This window comes from Carya illinoinensis, chromosome 4, assembly GCF_018687715.1.
Source record: "Carya illinoinensis cultivar Pawnee chromosome 4, C.illinoinensisPawnee_v1, whole genome shotgun sequence".
Classification (NCBI taxonomy): Eukaryota; Viridiplantae; Streptophyta; class Magnoliopsida; order Fagales; family Juglandaceae; genus Carya; species Carya illinoinensis.
The window spans coordinates 19,665,240-19,680,281 of record NC_056755.1 but is presented as its reverse complement, the minus strand read 5'-3'; the positions used below and the strand labels follow the sequence as shown (position 1 = coordinate 19,680,281).

The 15,042-nt window shown below is 35.0% G+C and overlaps 2 protein-coding genes across 2 annotated transcripts; both read left to right on the top strand.

Moving 5' to 3' along the window:
* The first annotated feature begins 1,760 nt into the window (after positions 1-1,760).
* Positions 1,761-7,812, top strand: LOC122307487 (ADP,ATP carrier protein 3, mitochondrial-like). Its single transcript, XM_043120395.1, has 4 exons — positions 1,761-2,025; positions 5,740-6,232; positions 6,389-6,763; positions 7,208-7,812. The coding sequence occupies exons 2-4, from the start codon at positions 5,762-5,764 to the stop codon at positions 7,505-7,507; spliced, it is 1,146 nt and encodes a 381-aa protein (XP_042976329.1). The 5' UTR covers positions 1,761-2,025; positions 5,740-5,761; the 3' UTR covers positions 7,508-7,812.
* A 1,861-nt stretch (positions 7,813-9,673) lies between these two features.
* LOC122306335 lies at positions 9,674-12,290 on the top strand. The gene is made up of 4 exons (XM_043118766.1): positions 9,674-9,852; positions 9,956-10,400; positions 10,731-10,811; positions 12,207-12,290. The coding sequence occupies exons 1-4, from the start codon at positions 9,674-9,676 to the stop codon at positions 12,288-12,290; spliced, it is 789 nt and encodes a 262-aa protein (XP_042974700.1).
* The last annotated feature ends 2,752 nt before the right edge of the window (positions 12,291-15,042 follow it).

The following is a 15,042-nucleotide window of genomic DNA, read 5'->3' as shown; positions in this document are numbered from 1 at the left end:
AAAAAATTGTAATGTATCCATATTAAATACAATTCTAGTAGTGAAAGTCTTGTATATTCATTTTTAAAAGAAAAAAAAATTCATGATTAAAAAAATATTTTTTCATATAAATTCTAGATTCATCCACTTTTTTCAAAAAGAATATGTGGAGGTTGCACACTATGACTGTAAATATCATTTTTCTTTTTTAAAAAGTCAAATTGATATTAGAATGTCTTAGAAACACAATATAATTTGATTAAATAAGAAAATAAAAAACACAATATCACCCAAATCCTTGTGGTTGTCACACTACGTTAAGGATATAAATTAATAAGAAATTTTACCTCTTCTCGTCAATTTAAATATTAAGATAAATAGTAATTTTATATCCGATTTTGATTTTGTCAGAGTTCGAATCCAAACTCCGAATTTTACTTATGCAGGCTTCAATCTGATTCCAACTTTAACTTGTTGGAGCGGATTCGGATTTAGACTTTTTTTAACTTCATATTTAGTCTATTTTTAAACAAAACTATTTTATGGGCTTTCAAATTTCAAGTTTGCTAAAAACATAACCATAATTCTTTGAACAAGATCAACAAGATGCTCTTGCTAATGGTCATTCCACATTAGTATTTATAATAAATATTTAATTATAAACACTAGATAAATAGTAAAAAAATCACAGGTTTAAAATTCAGATACTACCATGTATGCCAAATCAGTTGCTTTTGTTTAACTTATTTCTAATGTCTAATTATATGTTATTATATTTTAGAAAATTAGTATTATGTGTTATTAACTTATTAGTTATTTCTATACTAGCGTATATTTTATTTATATACTAGACTGATATTATAATGTCTAATTATATGGTATTATACATTAGTCTTACATGTTATACTAGTGTCTAACTTATTTCTAACTTAATTATATACTAGACTTTTTAGTGTCTAATTACATGTTGTTATATTTTAGTAATTTAATATTATGTCTTATTAACTTATTATACTAGATTTATTTCAATACTAATGTCTAACTTATTTTTATGGTTGATTATGTACGGTAGTAATATTATGATGTTTGCATATAATAAACAGTTACTAGTCAATTTATATTAAAATGTATAAGTATATTATTTTATAATATTTAGTCCATACTATTTATATTATTGAATTTAATTATATAAGTTCTAGTTATATAATTATATAAGCATACTAGTATATATGATCAATATATAGATAAATGCATATTTTTTTAACATATATACAATATCGAAGTCAATTTTAAAGGGCAAAGTTGGATTCGGAGTCTAAATATAAAGTCAGAATCAGATTGAATCAGAGTCGGAGTTGATCTGACAACACTTTAGACTCTAACTTTAATTCGTCAGAGTCAAATTCAAAGTTGAATTTTTGCTCATTCTAAATTTTCACAAGATTTAATAAAATATTTAACATATTGAGTTCACTCATTGAAGTGATTTTAGCCCACACATGAAGAGAAATTTTAAATATTTAAATAAATAATAAAATTTATTTTTTTATCAATTTAAACTTTTGAGATATCATGTGATTTTGCGTACTATTATAAATTTTTCCTTTGTATTTATTTGACTTTTTTATTCTTTGAAATTTTTAAAAGAATATCGTCACAATGAAAAATTTGGAAGATGAAATAATTTAAGGAGTCATATGTATTATTTTATATATATATATATATATATATATAAATCCGTAAATAATTTTACATATGCCGGGATGTCTTTCCTCTTGCTCACGGTATCAGTCTCGGATTGTCTCTCGTCTCTCAAGACCTTCCCCTACTACCTGGAGGACTTTCACTGTTTTAGTGGCACGTGTGTGATTTCTACCTTAAGTCAAGGTCAAATCCCTCATTCCGTGACAAACCCTATGGCTGCTTTGAACTCCCCATTTATACATTCATCTCTGTCGCCTACCATTTTCCCACCCTCTCAGTCGGTGCTGTGTCTGTGAGAGATCTTTGCCTACAACTCTCTTTCTGCGTCGGCGATCTATTCGGGTTAGGATTTCTTCCACCGATCTATACTTTCACTTTCTTTGACTCTTTCATCTTCGCTTAGACCGTTTGGCTGCCGAGAAAGTTGAGCCAAGGAATGGAAACGAAATGTTTCCACCTTGTATACCTGTCTATTTTTGTGTATTTCTTTAGAAGTGATCTTCGTCGTGTTGCTTTCACTTTCTATGAGATGTGACTTCCGGACTTATGTGGTTGTGAAATTTGTTTTGTGTTGTGGTCAAAGCTGATATTTGCAATTTTGCTCTCATTTGTCTCACCGCTGTTTGGTTGCTGCGGAAATCCAGTTAGATTTATTGAATGAAAATTGTGTTTTATGTTGTGCTTGTGTGGGATCGTTTTTATTTTGCTCTCATTTTCCTTCATAGACTGTTTGCTTACTGTGGAAATCGAGCGACAGAAAGAAGAAGAAACTTCCTAGCTGATGTATTTTTTTTCCCTTTTGCTTTATGATGATTTTAATTGAAGTTGATTGCAGTTGGTTTCATTTTCATTTGTATTGGTTTCTGTTGCTTAATATCATACAATATATGCCTCTTGGTTTGCTTGAAACTTAAAATATGTGTACCCTTTTTGTGTACGATATGCTTGGCTGCTGGGAAAGAGAAGAAAGAAAAGGAAATTTGGGTCTTGACATTGTATGTGCTTTTGAATGCTTTAAAAGTGAGAATCCATCATCATTAAATGAAATACTTAATTAAGCTCAGGTTTATGGAATATAGGACCTATTGTTTTATTTTTCTCAGTTTTGGAATTATCTCTTTTTAATGTGTGATTCAAACTGTGGTTTATCTTCTTTCAACATGTACTATGTAATTATTTGTGGTGTTTGATTTCATGGGAGGGGCACTATTGAAAGTAATTGAACGATGTTGGCCATTTTGTTAAGCAATGGGTTTTTGGTATTTGTAAGTTTATGCAGTATTGCTCTTGTATAGCATTGCTATAGATGTAGAAACACTATCTGAAAAACTTCTAGCAGATAATGTAGTTTTCATTTTATCCTTGCAATGCAAATCAGGCTTTTGAAGTGTTTTGAGCTTTACTACTTATATATGGTAGCAAGCTGTAAGGAGTGGCAGTGAGGTCCTTATACTATAGGAGGCTATAAGCAGTGGCTTGACTGTGGTGGTTTGAGCCATGGGAAGCCAAATGGCAGGTGTACCTTTATCCCCAACAGGAGATAGGTTGTAGCTATATTATTTAGAAGTTTAGAACTCTAACTGGGCCATTTGTAATTATGATGTGAGGTAGTGAACAGCACATCAAATGGACAAAAATTCACCTTTTAATTATGCCCTTTTACCATGCCACCACAACCTAACCAACACCAATTCAATCCTGCTTGGGCAACTAGAACGAATGATTCCTTGATAGGCAAAAGGGCATGGGAAGGTCTTGCTTGTGATTCGTGTCTCTGTTCTGTAAACCATATCCTAGTGCATATGTTTTCTTGCTAGTTAGCACCCCTTATTGAAAACATCAAGGAAAGACTTTAGATATTGATTCTTTTAAGGTGCTTACATTTTACTATAAATTGAAAAAAGGAAATGATGGGTAAATTTCAATCCTCCTCTCTTTATATCTGGCTTCTAGCTTGTAATTGCAGTTGTTGGAAGTGCACAACGTAAATCTCTAGTCCATTGTACAACCTATTGTCGGCAAAGCTGAGCCTTTTGGTTTACTCCCCTATTTGGTCCGCCATTTCACAAGTTTGTCTCCCCTCCCTTAACAGAACGAACAGTCTGTCTCATCTTCAGGTGTATTTCTGACAAACTTTTGGTTGTTCAGTCTCTACTACTGGGGGTGGGAGTGCCTTTTAATCAGGTTGCACAGGTTTGGAACGCTTTAAAAGGGCCATTTTCTTTCAAATGATAAATATATCTTCCTGCGGCAAAGGCTTTGCACAAAACCAACACCCTTCTCCCGCTCGATCTTTTTCACTTTTCTTTTGTTATATATTTATGTTGCATATTTCTTGTGCTGGGTTTGTTGGTCGCCTTTTTATATATAATTGTTTGTGACTGACGTCTTGGAATAATTGCTAAGGATCATAATCTTCACATGTTTTTTAAGTTACATTTTGTGGATGCACCTGATTATGGTTTTCAAATTTTTTTTTTTTGGTATGCTGTTCATATATTTGCATAAGAAAGAGTTTTTTTTTGTTTCTTTGAATACATTTTAGAGAAAATTGATCTTTAAGTAATGGTTTTTCCTTTCATAGCATAGGAATAGAATAGGAATTTCACCTTATTTCTCTGAGGAAAAAATATCCTAGGAAAACGCTAGCAACTTTTGTGTTTATACTCTAAAAGGACCATTTAAGGTTGGAATTAGAGTTTTTTGAGATCATTATAAGCCTAGATCCACCCAGTAAAGAACTAATGTGAGACTTTGCTCCCATATAACTTCTTAACTCTCTAATTCACTAGTCAAGGTTACAATTGAAGTTCTTGGGAATTATCATAAAGCTTGGTTCCACCTAGTAAATAACTAAAGCAGGATGTGATAGTTGTAACCTCCTCACAATTCACCTGCCTAATGTGGGATCGGGTTCATTACAATCTCACACACTCAAATTTCTGATGTACTCGTCATCAGAAATTCAGCTATGGTGTCAAGGTCAGCATCAAACAGTACTTTGTCATATGGTGTTACCAATTCAGCTATAACAACTCAAAGAAAGTGCTGACCACAGTGCATTTATAGTCTAAATTACTAGTAAAAGTTACAATTGGAGTCCCTTAGAATCATTATAAAGTCTGACTCCAACTATTAAAGGCATAGAATTTAGGGGTGTAAAAGTTTTCCTTTGTACTGAGAAAACCGACTGGTTTTGGTCAGTCCGGACTGGACCGATTAAGAGACCAGTCAGTCTCGGTCCAAGAAAGTGAAGAAATTGAGTTTTCATCTGGTCTCAGGGTGGGGTTTTTTCACCCACAATCAGACTGGATTGAATTTAATATATAAGTTTTTGAATAACTTTTTATATGATATTTATAATTTTTTTTAAGTAGTTATATAAATTAAAAGCGAGTAATTATGTAATTTTCTTCTAACTAATTATAAGTAATTATTTGATTTTCTTTTTCTCGAAAAGTAATTATTTGATTTTCTTCTAACCAAATTATTTATGCTTAGATTATATATAAATTTTAGGTTAAGAATTTTAAGACAGTATTAACTATTAATTATTAGTAATACACATACTATTAGCATTATTAAGTTATTATACTTAATTAAAATATTTGATTAGTTAAGTATATACTTAGTTAGACAACTTAGATTATATCATTCACTTGATTTTTTTTTTTCGTTTTATATAATCTTTTGTAAAAGAAAAAAAATATGGTCCAGACCAAAATACCCTGATAAGACCGACTGGACCAAATCAAAATGGTTCGGTCCAGTCCAAAGTCCTTAATGGTCCGGTCCAGACTTTTGGTGGACTGAAAAAATGCGACCAGACTGAAATTCTCCTCCAAGACCAACTGGACTGGACTGATTACACCCCTAATTGAATTCACAGAAAAATATTGCAATTATTAGATAATATATTCACCCAATACGAGATCCAAGGAGCTACATTTAATTAAAGATTTGTTACTGATTAGAAACTGATGCTGATAACGATAAATTAAAGGAGCTGTTTAGTTATTCATTCTTCAGTGTATATATAATGTTATTCCTTTGCAGGTCACCATACTGAATCTCAAACATGGCAGATGGATTGCAGCATCCATCGATTTTTCAAAAGATACATGGGAAGTCTTACCTCGTTTCTAGGTTCTCCCCCAACATGCACTCTCGGACTTATGGTGCTTGTGATGTGTATGCCAATGGGGGTATGCAGAGTTCGCTGCAGCTGGTTTGCCAGGGCACTGGCTTGGCACATTTCTCAACCATGTCTCCCGTGTTTGTACCAGCCCCTAAAGAGGAAGGTGCAAAAGGTTTTCTTATAGATTTTCTCATGGGAGGAGTTTCTGCCGCTGTTTCCAAAACAGCAGCTGCTCCTATTGAACGTGTTAAACTTCTAATTCAGAATCAGGATGAGATGATCAAGACTGGTCGATTAAGAGAACCGTATAAGGGAATTATGGACTGCTTTGGCCGAACTGTTAGGGAAGAAGGTGTCCTTTCACTTTGGAGAGGAAACACTGCTAATGTTATCAGATACTTCCCCACTCAGGTCATTTTTTTCTCTCTTAGTTTTTTATTGCCTGGAAATGTTTTTCTTGCATTTTTTCATGTTAGTGTTGATTGTAGGTTTCACTATTTCTCTTTTGTTTTGTTTTCATTCTCTTCACTTGAAATTTATATATCCTTGAACCTCCACATATACCAGGCCTTGAACTTTGCTTTCAAGGACTACTTCAAGAAACTCTTCAACTTCAAGAAAGACAAAGATGGATACTGGAAGTGGTTTGCTGGTAACTTGGCATCAGGAGGTGCTGCTGGTGCTTCCTCTCTTTTATTCGTCTATTCCCTGGACTATGCCCGAACACGTCTGGCTAATGATGCAAAGTCTGTGAAGAAGGGTGGCGGTGAGAGGCAGTTTAATGGTTTGATTGATGTTTACAAGAAAACCCTTGCATCTGATGGCCTTGCTGGGCTTTATCGTGGATTTACAATCTCATGCGTTGGAATTATAGTTTACCGTGGGCTTTATTTTGGACTCTATGACTCTTTGAAACCCGTGGTTCTTGTTGGTGGATTACAGGTATGTTACAAATTTGCACTGGTGCCTGCCTCTTAACTTAAAAAGAAAAAGAGAAAAAAAAGGGGTTTCAGTTTACACTCATGTCCACAAAAGGTGCTGAGTTGGATTCTCATTCTAAGCATTCTTCTGGATCTGTGGGATCTAACTAATCTCTCATTGTTTTCTCTATTTTTGGGATTGATTATGTTTTAATTACTGGGAAGGAGGCACACCTGTGAAGTCTCCAATTAGTCTTCCTTGCCTACACTGTTCCGACTCAGACTGAGCGAGTGTCATAATTATTACTGTGTCAAACTTTTGGACTTATGCATCTTTTTTTCTGCATTTGTTCAATCTCGTATTTGTTTTTTAGTTTATGTAATATAATGGTTAATGCATGTTTTAAGTGGTGTTAGATATTGGCTGGATTGCTTTATGTTCACTACCCATGTTTGTTGTTTGCAGGATAATTTCCTTGCTAGTTTCTTGTTGGGATGGGGAATCACCATAAATGCTGGATTGGCTTCTTACCCTATCGATACCGTACGTAGAAGGATGATGATGACCTCTGGAGAAGCTGTCAAGTATAAGAGCTCTTTGGATGCATTTAGGCAAATAGTCAAGAATGAGGGTGCTAAATCACTCTTCAAGGGTGCTGGTGCAAACATTTTGCGTGCTGTTGCAGGTGCTGGTGTTCTTGCTGGTTATGACAAGTTGCAGCTCATTGTATTTGGCAAGAAATATGGATCTGGTGGTGGTGGTTAATATGGGACGATTTGTGGTGATGTTGACGATGAATGCCGATGATGATTGTGTTTGTTTCTCTTCAAGCGTTGAATAATATTGGAAGGTCGATAGGACCCAGTATTTTAATTTTTGGGGTGGATATTACAAATTGTATATATGAAGACATACTAGAATTTTCCGTTGTTTGGTTTATTCGCTTGAGCTCGAAGGTGTAACTTTCTGTCTTTCTTTTGGTGAGGATAATGGCCAGAACAATGCTCGGTTGGCATTATAACGGATGCTTATTAGATAATGTTGTAACAGACGGTCTTTTTCTTCCTCTACTTGCATCGCTGTGGCTCTTGGGACAGAGAACATGATAGTTGCTTTGAGAGCCAAACCTGGGCTGCTAGATTAGAGAGTTTCCTTGACTGTGTTTGTCGCCTCAGTCTGAGTTCAGACCCAAAGGTAGGGACACCAAAGGTTTTGAGACACGATGGATTGTCTCGAGGGTTGGGCTATAAATTGACTATATTATTTGATAAATCGTCTATGATGGACAACAAATTTGATTTCGATTCATGAATAAATTATTCGTGAATAGAAAATCATGATCGGTTGTCAAATAATATTTGACTATGTTATTTTCCAAGTCAGACATACATGCCATGGTTCAAGTGGAGGATGGTACCGTGGAACCTTTGTTCCTTATTGGAGTTTATGGCAATCCTATGCAACTAGGAGACATGAAACGTGGAGCCTTCTTAGATCTTTATTGGTCCCTCAAAATCAAGCTGGGTTGTTGTTAGGGGATTTTAAAGAGATACCAAGCAATATTTAGAAGTGAAGTGTGGGGTACTGCGAAGGACAGAAAGACAAATCATAGAATTTAGAGCAGTGTTGGATGATTGTTCACTTAAGGATATAGGTTATAATAAGAATAAGTTCACATGGTGTAATAGGAGGGTGTCCAAGCATTAGTGAGAGGCTTGATAGGTTTCTTTCTAATCTGAAATGGTGTTCTTGTTACCCATTAGCTAGTGTGAAGCATGGTTTAGCTGCCTACTTTGATCATGTGTTAATTATTCTTATGTTGCAAGTTGAGCATCACCAAAGGAAGGGGGAATAGATTATTCGAGTTTGAGGCAATGTAAGTGGAATTGAAGGAATGCAAACAAGTAATTGAGACTGCATGGAAAGGGACCTCAGGTCCACAAGAGATGAGCACAATAATGAGGAAGATTCAATCTTGTGGTGAAAAATTGACTATTTGGAACAAAAATAACTCTGGGCATATCATAAAGGGATTAAAGAAGGTCAGAGCTCAGCTTTTGTTATTAAATACCATTGATCCCCAATATAGAAGAAGAACTGAACAAAGGGAAGCAAGAGCTAAGGTGCAAAAATGGTTGGAAATGGATGAAATAATGTGGAGGCAAAAGTCAAAAGCCCTGTGGCTAAAAGAAGGTGATACAAATTCAAGGTTTTTTCACAACAAAGCTTCTCGGAAAAAAGAAAAAGAACTTCATCAAATGTGTGAGGGATGCAAATGGAAATTGGCAAGTGAATGAAGGTAGAGATAGTGTTATCCTAGATTATTTCAAGTCTCTTTTTAAGGCCTCTAATAAGGTTCGGAATATGGACTTTTTGGAGGGTCTGGCAGGAAGGGTCAATGCATAAATAAATGAAAAGCTATCGAGGGATTTCTATGCTAATGAAGTTTGTTTGGCTTTAAAACAGATGAATCATACTAAGGCTTTAGGACTTGATGGCATGGCACCAATCTTTTTTCGAAAGTATTGGACAGTAGTGGGCAAGGACGTAACATAGGTTGTGCTGAAGACTCTTAATAGTGGTCAACTTCAAATTGAGATCAACCACACCTTTATTACTTTGATTCTAAAGAAGAAGTAACCTGAAACTATTTCTGATTATAGGCCCATTAGCCTTTGCAATGTAATTTACAAATTGATCTCAAAGGTTCTTGCAAATAGACTTAAAGGCATATTACCAAGTGTAATTTCACATTCACAAAGTGATTGTCCTGGGAAGGCTCAATACTGATAATGCCCTTGCTGCCTATGAACTAGTTCAAACCTAAGACAAAAGAGAGTTGGAAAGAAAGGCTTCATGTCTTTGAAATTTAACATGAGCATGGCTTATGATCAAGTGGAATAAGACTTTTTAGAGCAGGTGATGAAGATGATGGGTTTTGATGATAAATGGATCAATCTGACCACATTGTATGTGAAGACTGTGTCTTTCTCAATTTTGGTGAATGGAGAGCTTAAAGGACCTGTTTTCCCCACTCAAGGCTTGAGGCAAGGGGATCTCATTTCCCCTTATTTGTTCCCGTCATGCACGGAAGGTCTAATTGCACTACTGTAGCAAGTAGAAGTGTCAAGCAAATTCATGGAATACAAATATGCAAGAGAGCACCAAGATTAACCACATTTTATTTGCATATGACAGTATTCTTTTTTGCAGGACAACTTTGCAGACGAGTTTAAACATTCAATACTTGCTAGAAATTTATGAGCAAGCCTCTGGTCAGAAGGTGAGTCAAGAGAAGACTTCTATGGTGTTTAGCAAAAATGTTCCCCATAGTCAGGAAGAGGAGATCATGGATTTTTGGGGGATCCAGCACTACCATCAATATGAGAAACACTTGAGACTCCCTCCTATGGTTGGCAAAAGAAAGAAAAAGACTTTTTCTGATCTGAAGCATAAAGTGTGGACTGAGCTCAAGGGGTGGAAAGCGAAGCTACTATCTCAAGGAGATAAGGAAGTACTGATCAAGGCAATGGCTTTATCAATCCCCACTTATACAATGAGTTGCTTTAAACTCCCTAGTACTCTATGTTATGAGCTAGAAAATCTTATGGCTAAATTTTGGTGGGATCAGAAGAAGGATGAAAATAAGATGCAATGGGTGAGTTGGAAGAATATGTGTTAGTCAAAATCCAATGGGGGGATGGATTTTAAGGATTTGCATATTTTCAACCAAGTTTTACTAGCCAAGTAGGGGTGGAGGATTTTGAAGTAAGATAAAACTTTGTTACATCAAGTTTTTTAGGTAAGTACTTTCATGATACAAGCTTTAATAAGGCAAAACTAGGTCTGCACCCTTTTATGTTTGGAGAGGAATATGGGAGACAAAAAAGAAGTTGCTGTAAGGATGTAGATGAAGAGTGGGGGATGGGAAGTCCATAAATTATGGACTGATTTATGGTTGCCAAATCATAAACTGATGCCATCTCAGTCCAATGCAGCTGTTGGTCAAGAAAACGTGTTTGTGGCAAGTCTTATTGATGCTAATACTAAGTGGTGGAATGTGGACAAGGTAAAAAGAACTCTAACTCCTTGTGAAGCAGAAGAGGTGTTGAAGATCTTGCTTAGCTCAGAAAACATGCATGATTGCCTTATTTGGAAACATGAAAAGTAAGAAAATTTTAGTGTGAAGAGTGCATATAGATTCTTTAACTCAATTGGCCAACCAGGATAGGTAGGTGAATGCTTTAATGCTAAGGAATAGAAAAAGATCTGGAAGATGAAAATACCCAACAGAATTAAAGTGTTTGCTTGGAGGGCTTGGAAGGAGGGGATGCCAACATTGAAAAATTTAAAGAATCTAATGTGATTATGGAGGCCTCTTGTTAGTGGTGTAATGAGGAGGAGAAATATGTTAGTCATGCTCTTATTTACTGTCCCTTAATTAGAGAGTGCTGGTGTAAATAGTTTCCCTACTTGCTAGCTATTAAAGAACATGTTGATTTTTTGCAGATAATAAGAAAAGTGCTGCACATGTGGATTCAAGGAGAGTTAGAAAAGTTTTTTCTAATTGCTTAAGGTATGTGGTACAAGAGGAACAAAAAACTGTATGAAGGTAAAACTCTAAGGCCTAAGTAGGCAGTCGAGTATGCTTTATCTTTGCCTATGGAATACAAGGAAGTTCATGACTGTCACAAGAAGAACATGCAAGCAAGATGCAGCTGGCTTCCACCTCCTACTAGGACTTTCAAATTAAATGTTAATGGGGCTATTTTTGCTAATCAGTGTAGTGCAAGTGTGTGAATCATTTTAAGGAATGATAAGGGTAGGGTCATCCTCTTTGCCAGTAAAAAAGAAAGGGAGGTAAATGATCCTCTGGAGATAGAAATGCTATTTTCAAAGCCTTACAAATTTGCATCCCCTTGGCCTTACATGAGCTTCTCATTGAAAGTTATTCTCTTATTATGGTTAATGAGATTCTTGTTGAAGAAGAGTCTATGTCATTATCGGGCAACTTGGTTTATGAAATAAGGCAACTAATGAAGTATTTTTCAAAATGTTCTATCAAACATACTGGATGTATGACAAACGAAACAGCTCACAGTTTAGCAATATATGTCTGGCATCTTGAAGACTTAGTTATATGGTGGCATTCTTATCCTGAATGTACTGCTCAAATCATTTGGGCCGAGTCTTTGATGTAAATGTGGTTGTTCTTGAATAAATTTTATGTCTTGATATAATAATAATAATAATAATAATAATAAGAATAATAATAATAATAATAATAATACTCAATTAAAGTTTGGCTCGATTCGTATTAATTCAAACAATCAAACAACTTTAAATCTATTATTTTGTATAGTAATTTTTTAGAATATCTCAAATATTTAGAAGGATAAGAGAAAATAATATTTCTAATACTATACCTGTTTGAATCTTTATGGATATAATTACTACTATTTAGGAAGGCAAGGTTTTTCTGACTCCCAGACAAGAGATGGAAGAAGCCTTCCTTTTTGCCTTTGCTTTTGATTTGAAAAATAACTGAGTTGTTGGTGAACACAAGTGTAAGTTGGTAAAAAGGTAAGACTTGACTTTTCTTCAATTAAAAATTAAACAAACATAAATTGACTACCTACTACTTGCTCAATTTCGAGAATCATTTACACTATCAAGAATCGTCTACAAATGGATGTATGGATTGAAAATTCCGTTCAATGATGTCATTACAACATATTCAAAACCTCCAATTGAACTCATTAGTCAATATGGAATCGACATGAACACATTTATCTTGCTATTATTCTTCCCCTCTCCCAATCCTATATTTTCTCCTTTGTATTGAGAGCTATGTGATAGCATTAGCATTGGCTTAGCCAAATGCTAGCACCTAGTCAAATTTTGACTAACTTTTACTGAAGTGGTTTGCATTGGAGTAGTCAAAACTCCAATGCTCCACTTTTAAGCTACAATAAAGTCAAATAAGGTTCCAAATTTGGCCAGCTATTGTTTATCTCCAAAACAATATTTTACTATAAAAATATACTCAACTATTGTTGGATGTGAGAAGGGTTGGCAAAATATGCTTATTAGATAATTAAGATGAGGAAAAAAATAGTTGGAAAATAATAATTTTAAGTAAAAATTAAATTATTAATTAATATATGGAGTGCATTAGCAAAATATTAAAAAATTATTATTAAAATATCTAATATTATATTATTATTTTGACTTCTTTTTTTAAAACAAACTGTATCTTTGTATTTATCAAAAATTAATCAATACACAACTTGTCCTGTATAACAAAACTAAAACACCCCTCAGGCCATCTTCTATCCAGACTTGTTCTTCATTGACACTAAAAGAAAATTTAGCTAGAAAATGAGCTACCCTATTTCTTTCCCTATATGTATGTTGAATTGTCCATGAAGATTTTTTGCACATCATTCCTTTGATGTCTTCGACCAACTGTCCATGCCATTCCTAGTTTTCCTCTGTATTGTTGACTACCTTAACAACACCTAGGCCATGCCCTTCAAAGACTGCATTATCCACATTCAGCTCTGCACACAACTTTAGAGCCCTCCACAAAGCAGTAATCTCAGCAATTACAACTGACTGAATTTGATCCATTGGAATGCAAAGTGAGACTTGCAACTCCCCTTACTCATCTCTAATGACTACACCTGCCCCCATCCTTTTTTGGTTTAAGTTAAAAGTAGCATTCCAATTCACTTTCACAAATCCCTCCCTATGAGCTTTCCATCGAATCACATTCATCTCTATTGTATTGGACTTTGAACTCTTACTTGGAATGCCCTGAGCTTGTTGATATTCCATAGCACTGGTTCTAACCTGGTTAAACAACACTCCAGGACTAATGAACTTCTCCTTATAATTATATCCATTTCTTCTCAACCAAATTTGTCTCATCACAGTAGCTACTACTTCTAAATCTTCTTTTGAGAGTTTTCCTATCATTTTCAACCAAATTACATTCACATCCATTTCATTCGATGTCCACTTCTGCACTGGGCTCTCCTTCTCTGCCCATACATCTATAGCAACTAGGCAATTCTAAATGTTATGACATACTGACTCTTCCTCCCTTATACATATGGGACAACAAGGATTATCAACCACTTTCATTGATACAGATTCATTTTCGTTGGTAGACAATTATTGAGTGCTTTCCATAAGAAGGTCTTGACCACCCCTAGAACATCTAGCTTCCATAAGCCTAGCCATCCTTCTTTAAGCTTCTTCGTATCCAAGGATTCTCCTTTAACTTTTTTCTCCCTGCTCAACACAAGGTGGTAGGCACTTTTAACATTGTACATGGCATTCTTTGTATAGGCCCAAGTTCTTTTATCATTTAAACAAGTATAAGTGGGATACTACAAACTAACTTAGCCTCCTCCTCATTGAGGATTTCCTTCTCCATTTCAGCGTTCGACCTTCCACTGTCCCTATCAATCAGTTCCACCACTCTGCCATCAGCACTGAAGTTTTTAACAGAAGATTGAATTTTATGAGAGGTTTGACTTGGAAGCCATTTATCCTTCTATATTTTAATACTAAGTCCATTTTTCACTCTCCACACAAGCTCTGCCTTTAGTAGATCTAGAGATTCTCAGAAGCTTCTCCAAATTATTGAAGGGTCATTATCCAGTTTTGCATCAAGAACATCAATATGTTTAAAGTTTTTATCTTTAAGGATCATTGCAGCAACAGACTCTGGCTTGTTCAAAACTCTCCAATATTGCTTTTTTAGAAGAGTTGTGTTAAAACTCTCTAGCTCTCTAAAGCCCAAACCCCCAACAGCTTTTGCCTGCCCCATCTTCCCCCAGTTGGTCCCCTGTATTTTTTTATTATTATTTCTGAACCCCCTTCAAAATCTGGCCATTACTCCTAATATTTCCTTACACAACCTCTTTGGTAGTCTAAAAACACTTATATGGTAAATGGGTATAGATTGGATAACAACTTTGAGCAAAATCTCTTTGTCAGCAGGAGATAAAAATTGGTTTTTCTAATTGTTAATCTTTTACCAAATTCTATCTTTAATCTCTAAAGGTGTTGTAACAAGATCTCCCCATCATTGTATGCAAACTCAAATACTTCTCACAGCTGCTTTGCACCGTAGCTCTCCTTAGTCTTGCACTATCTGGTTCTTTTCAGCACTTCTGGCATTTAAGCTAAGCATAACAGTTGTCTTTTGCAAGTTCAGACATTGTTCAGAAGCCTTCTCATACACCTTCAAAATATGCTTTATTTTTTCCATTCACCCCAACTAGCTG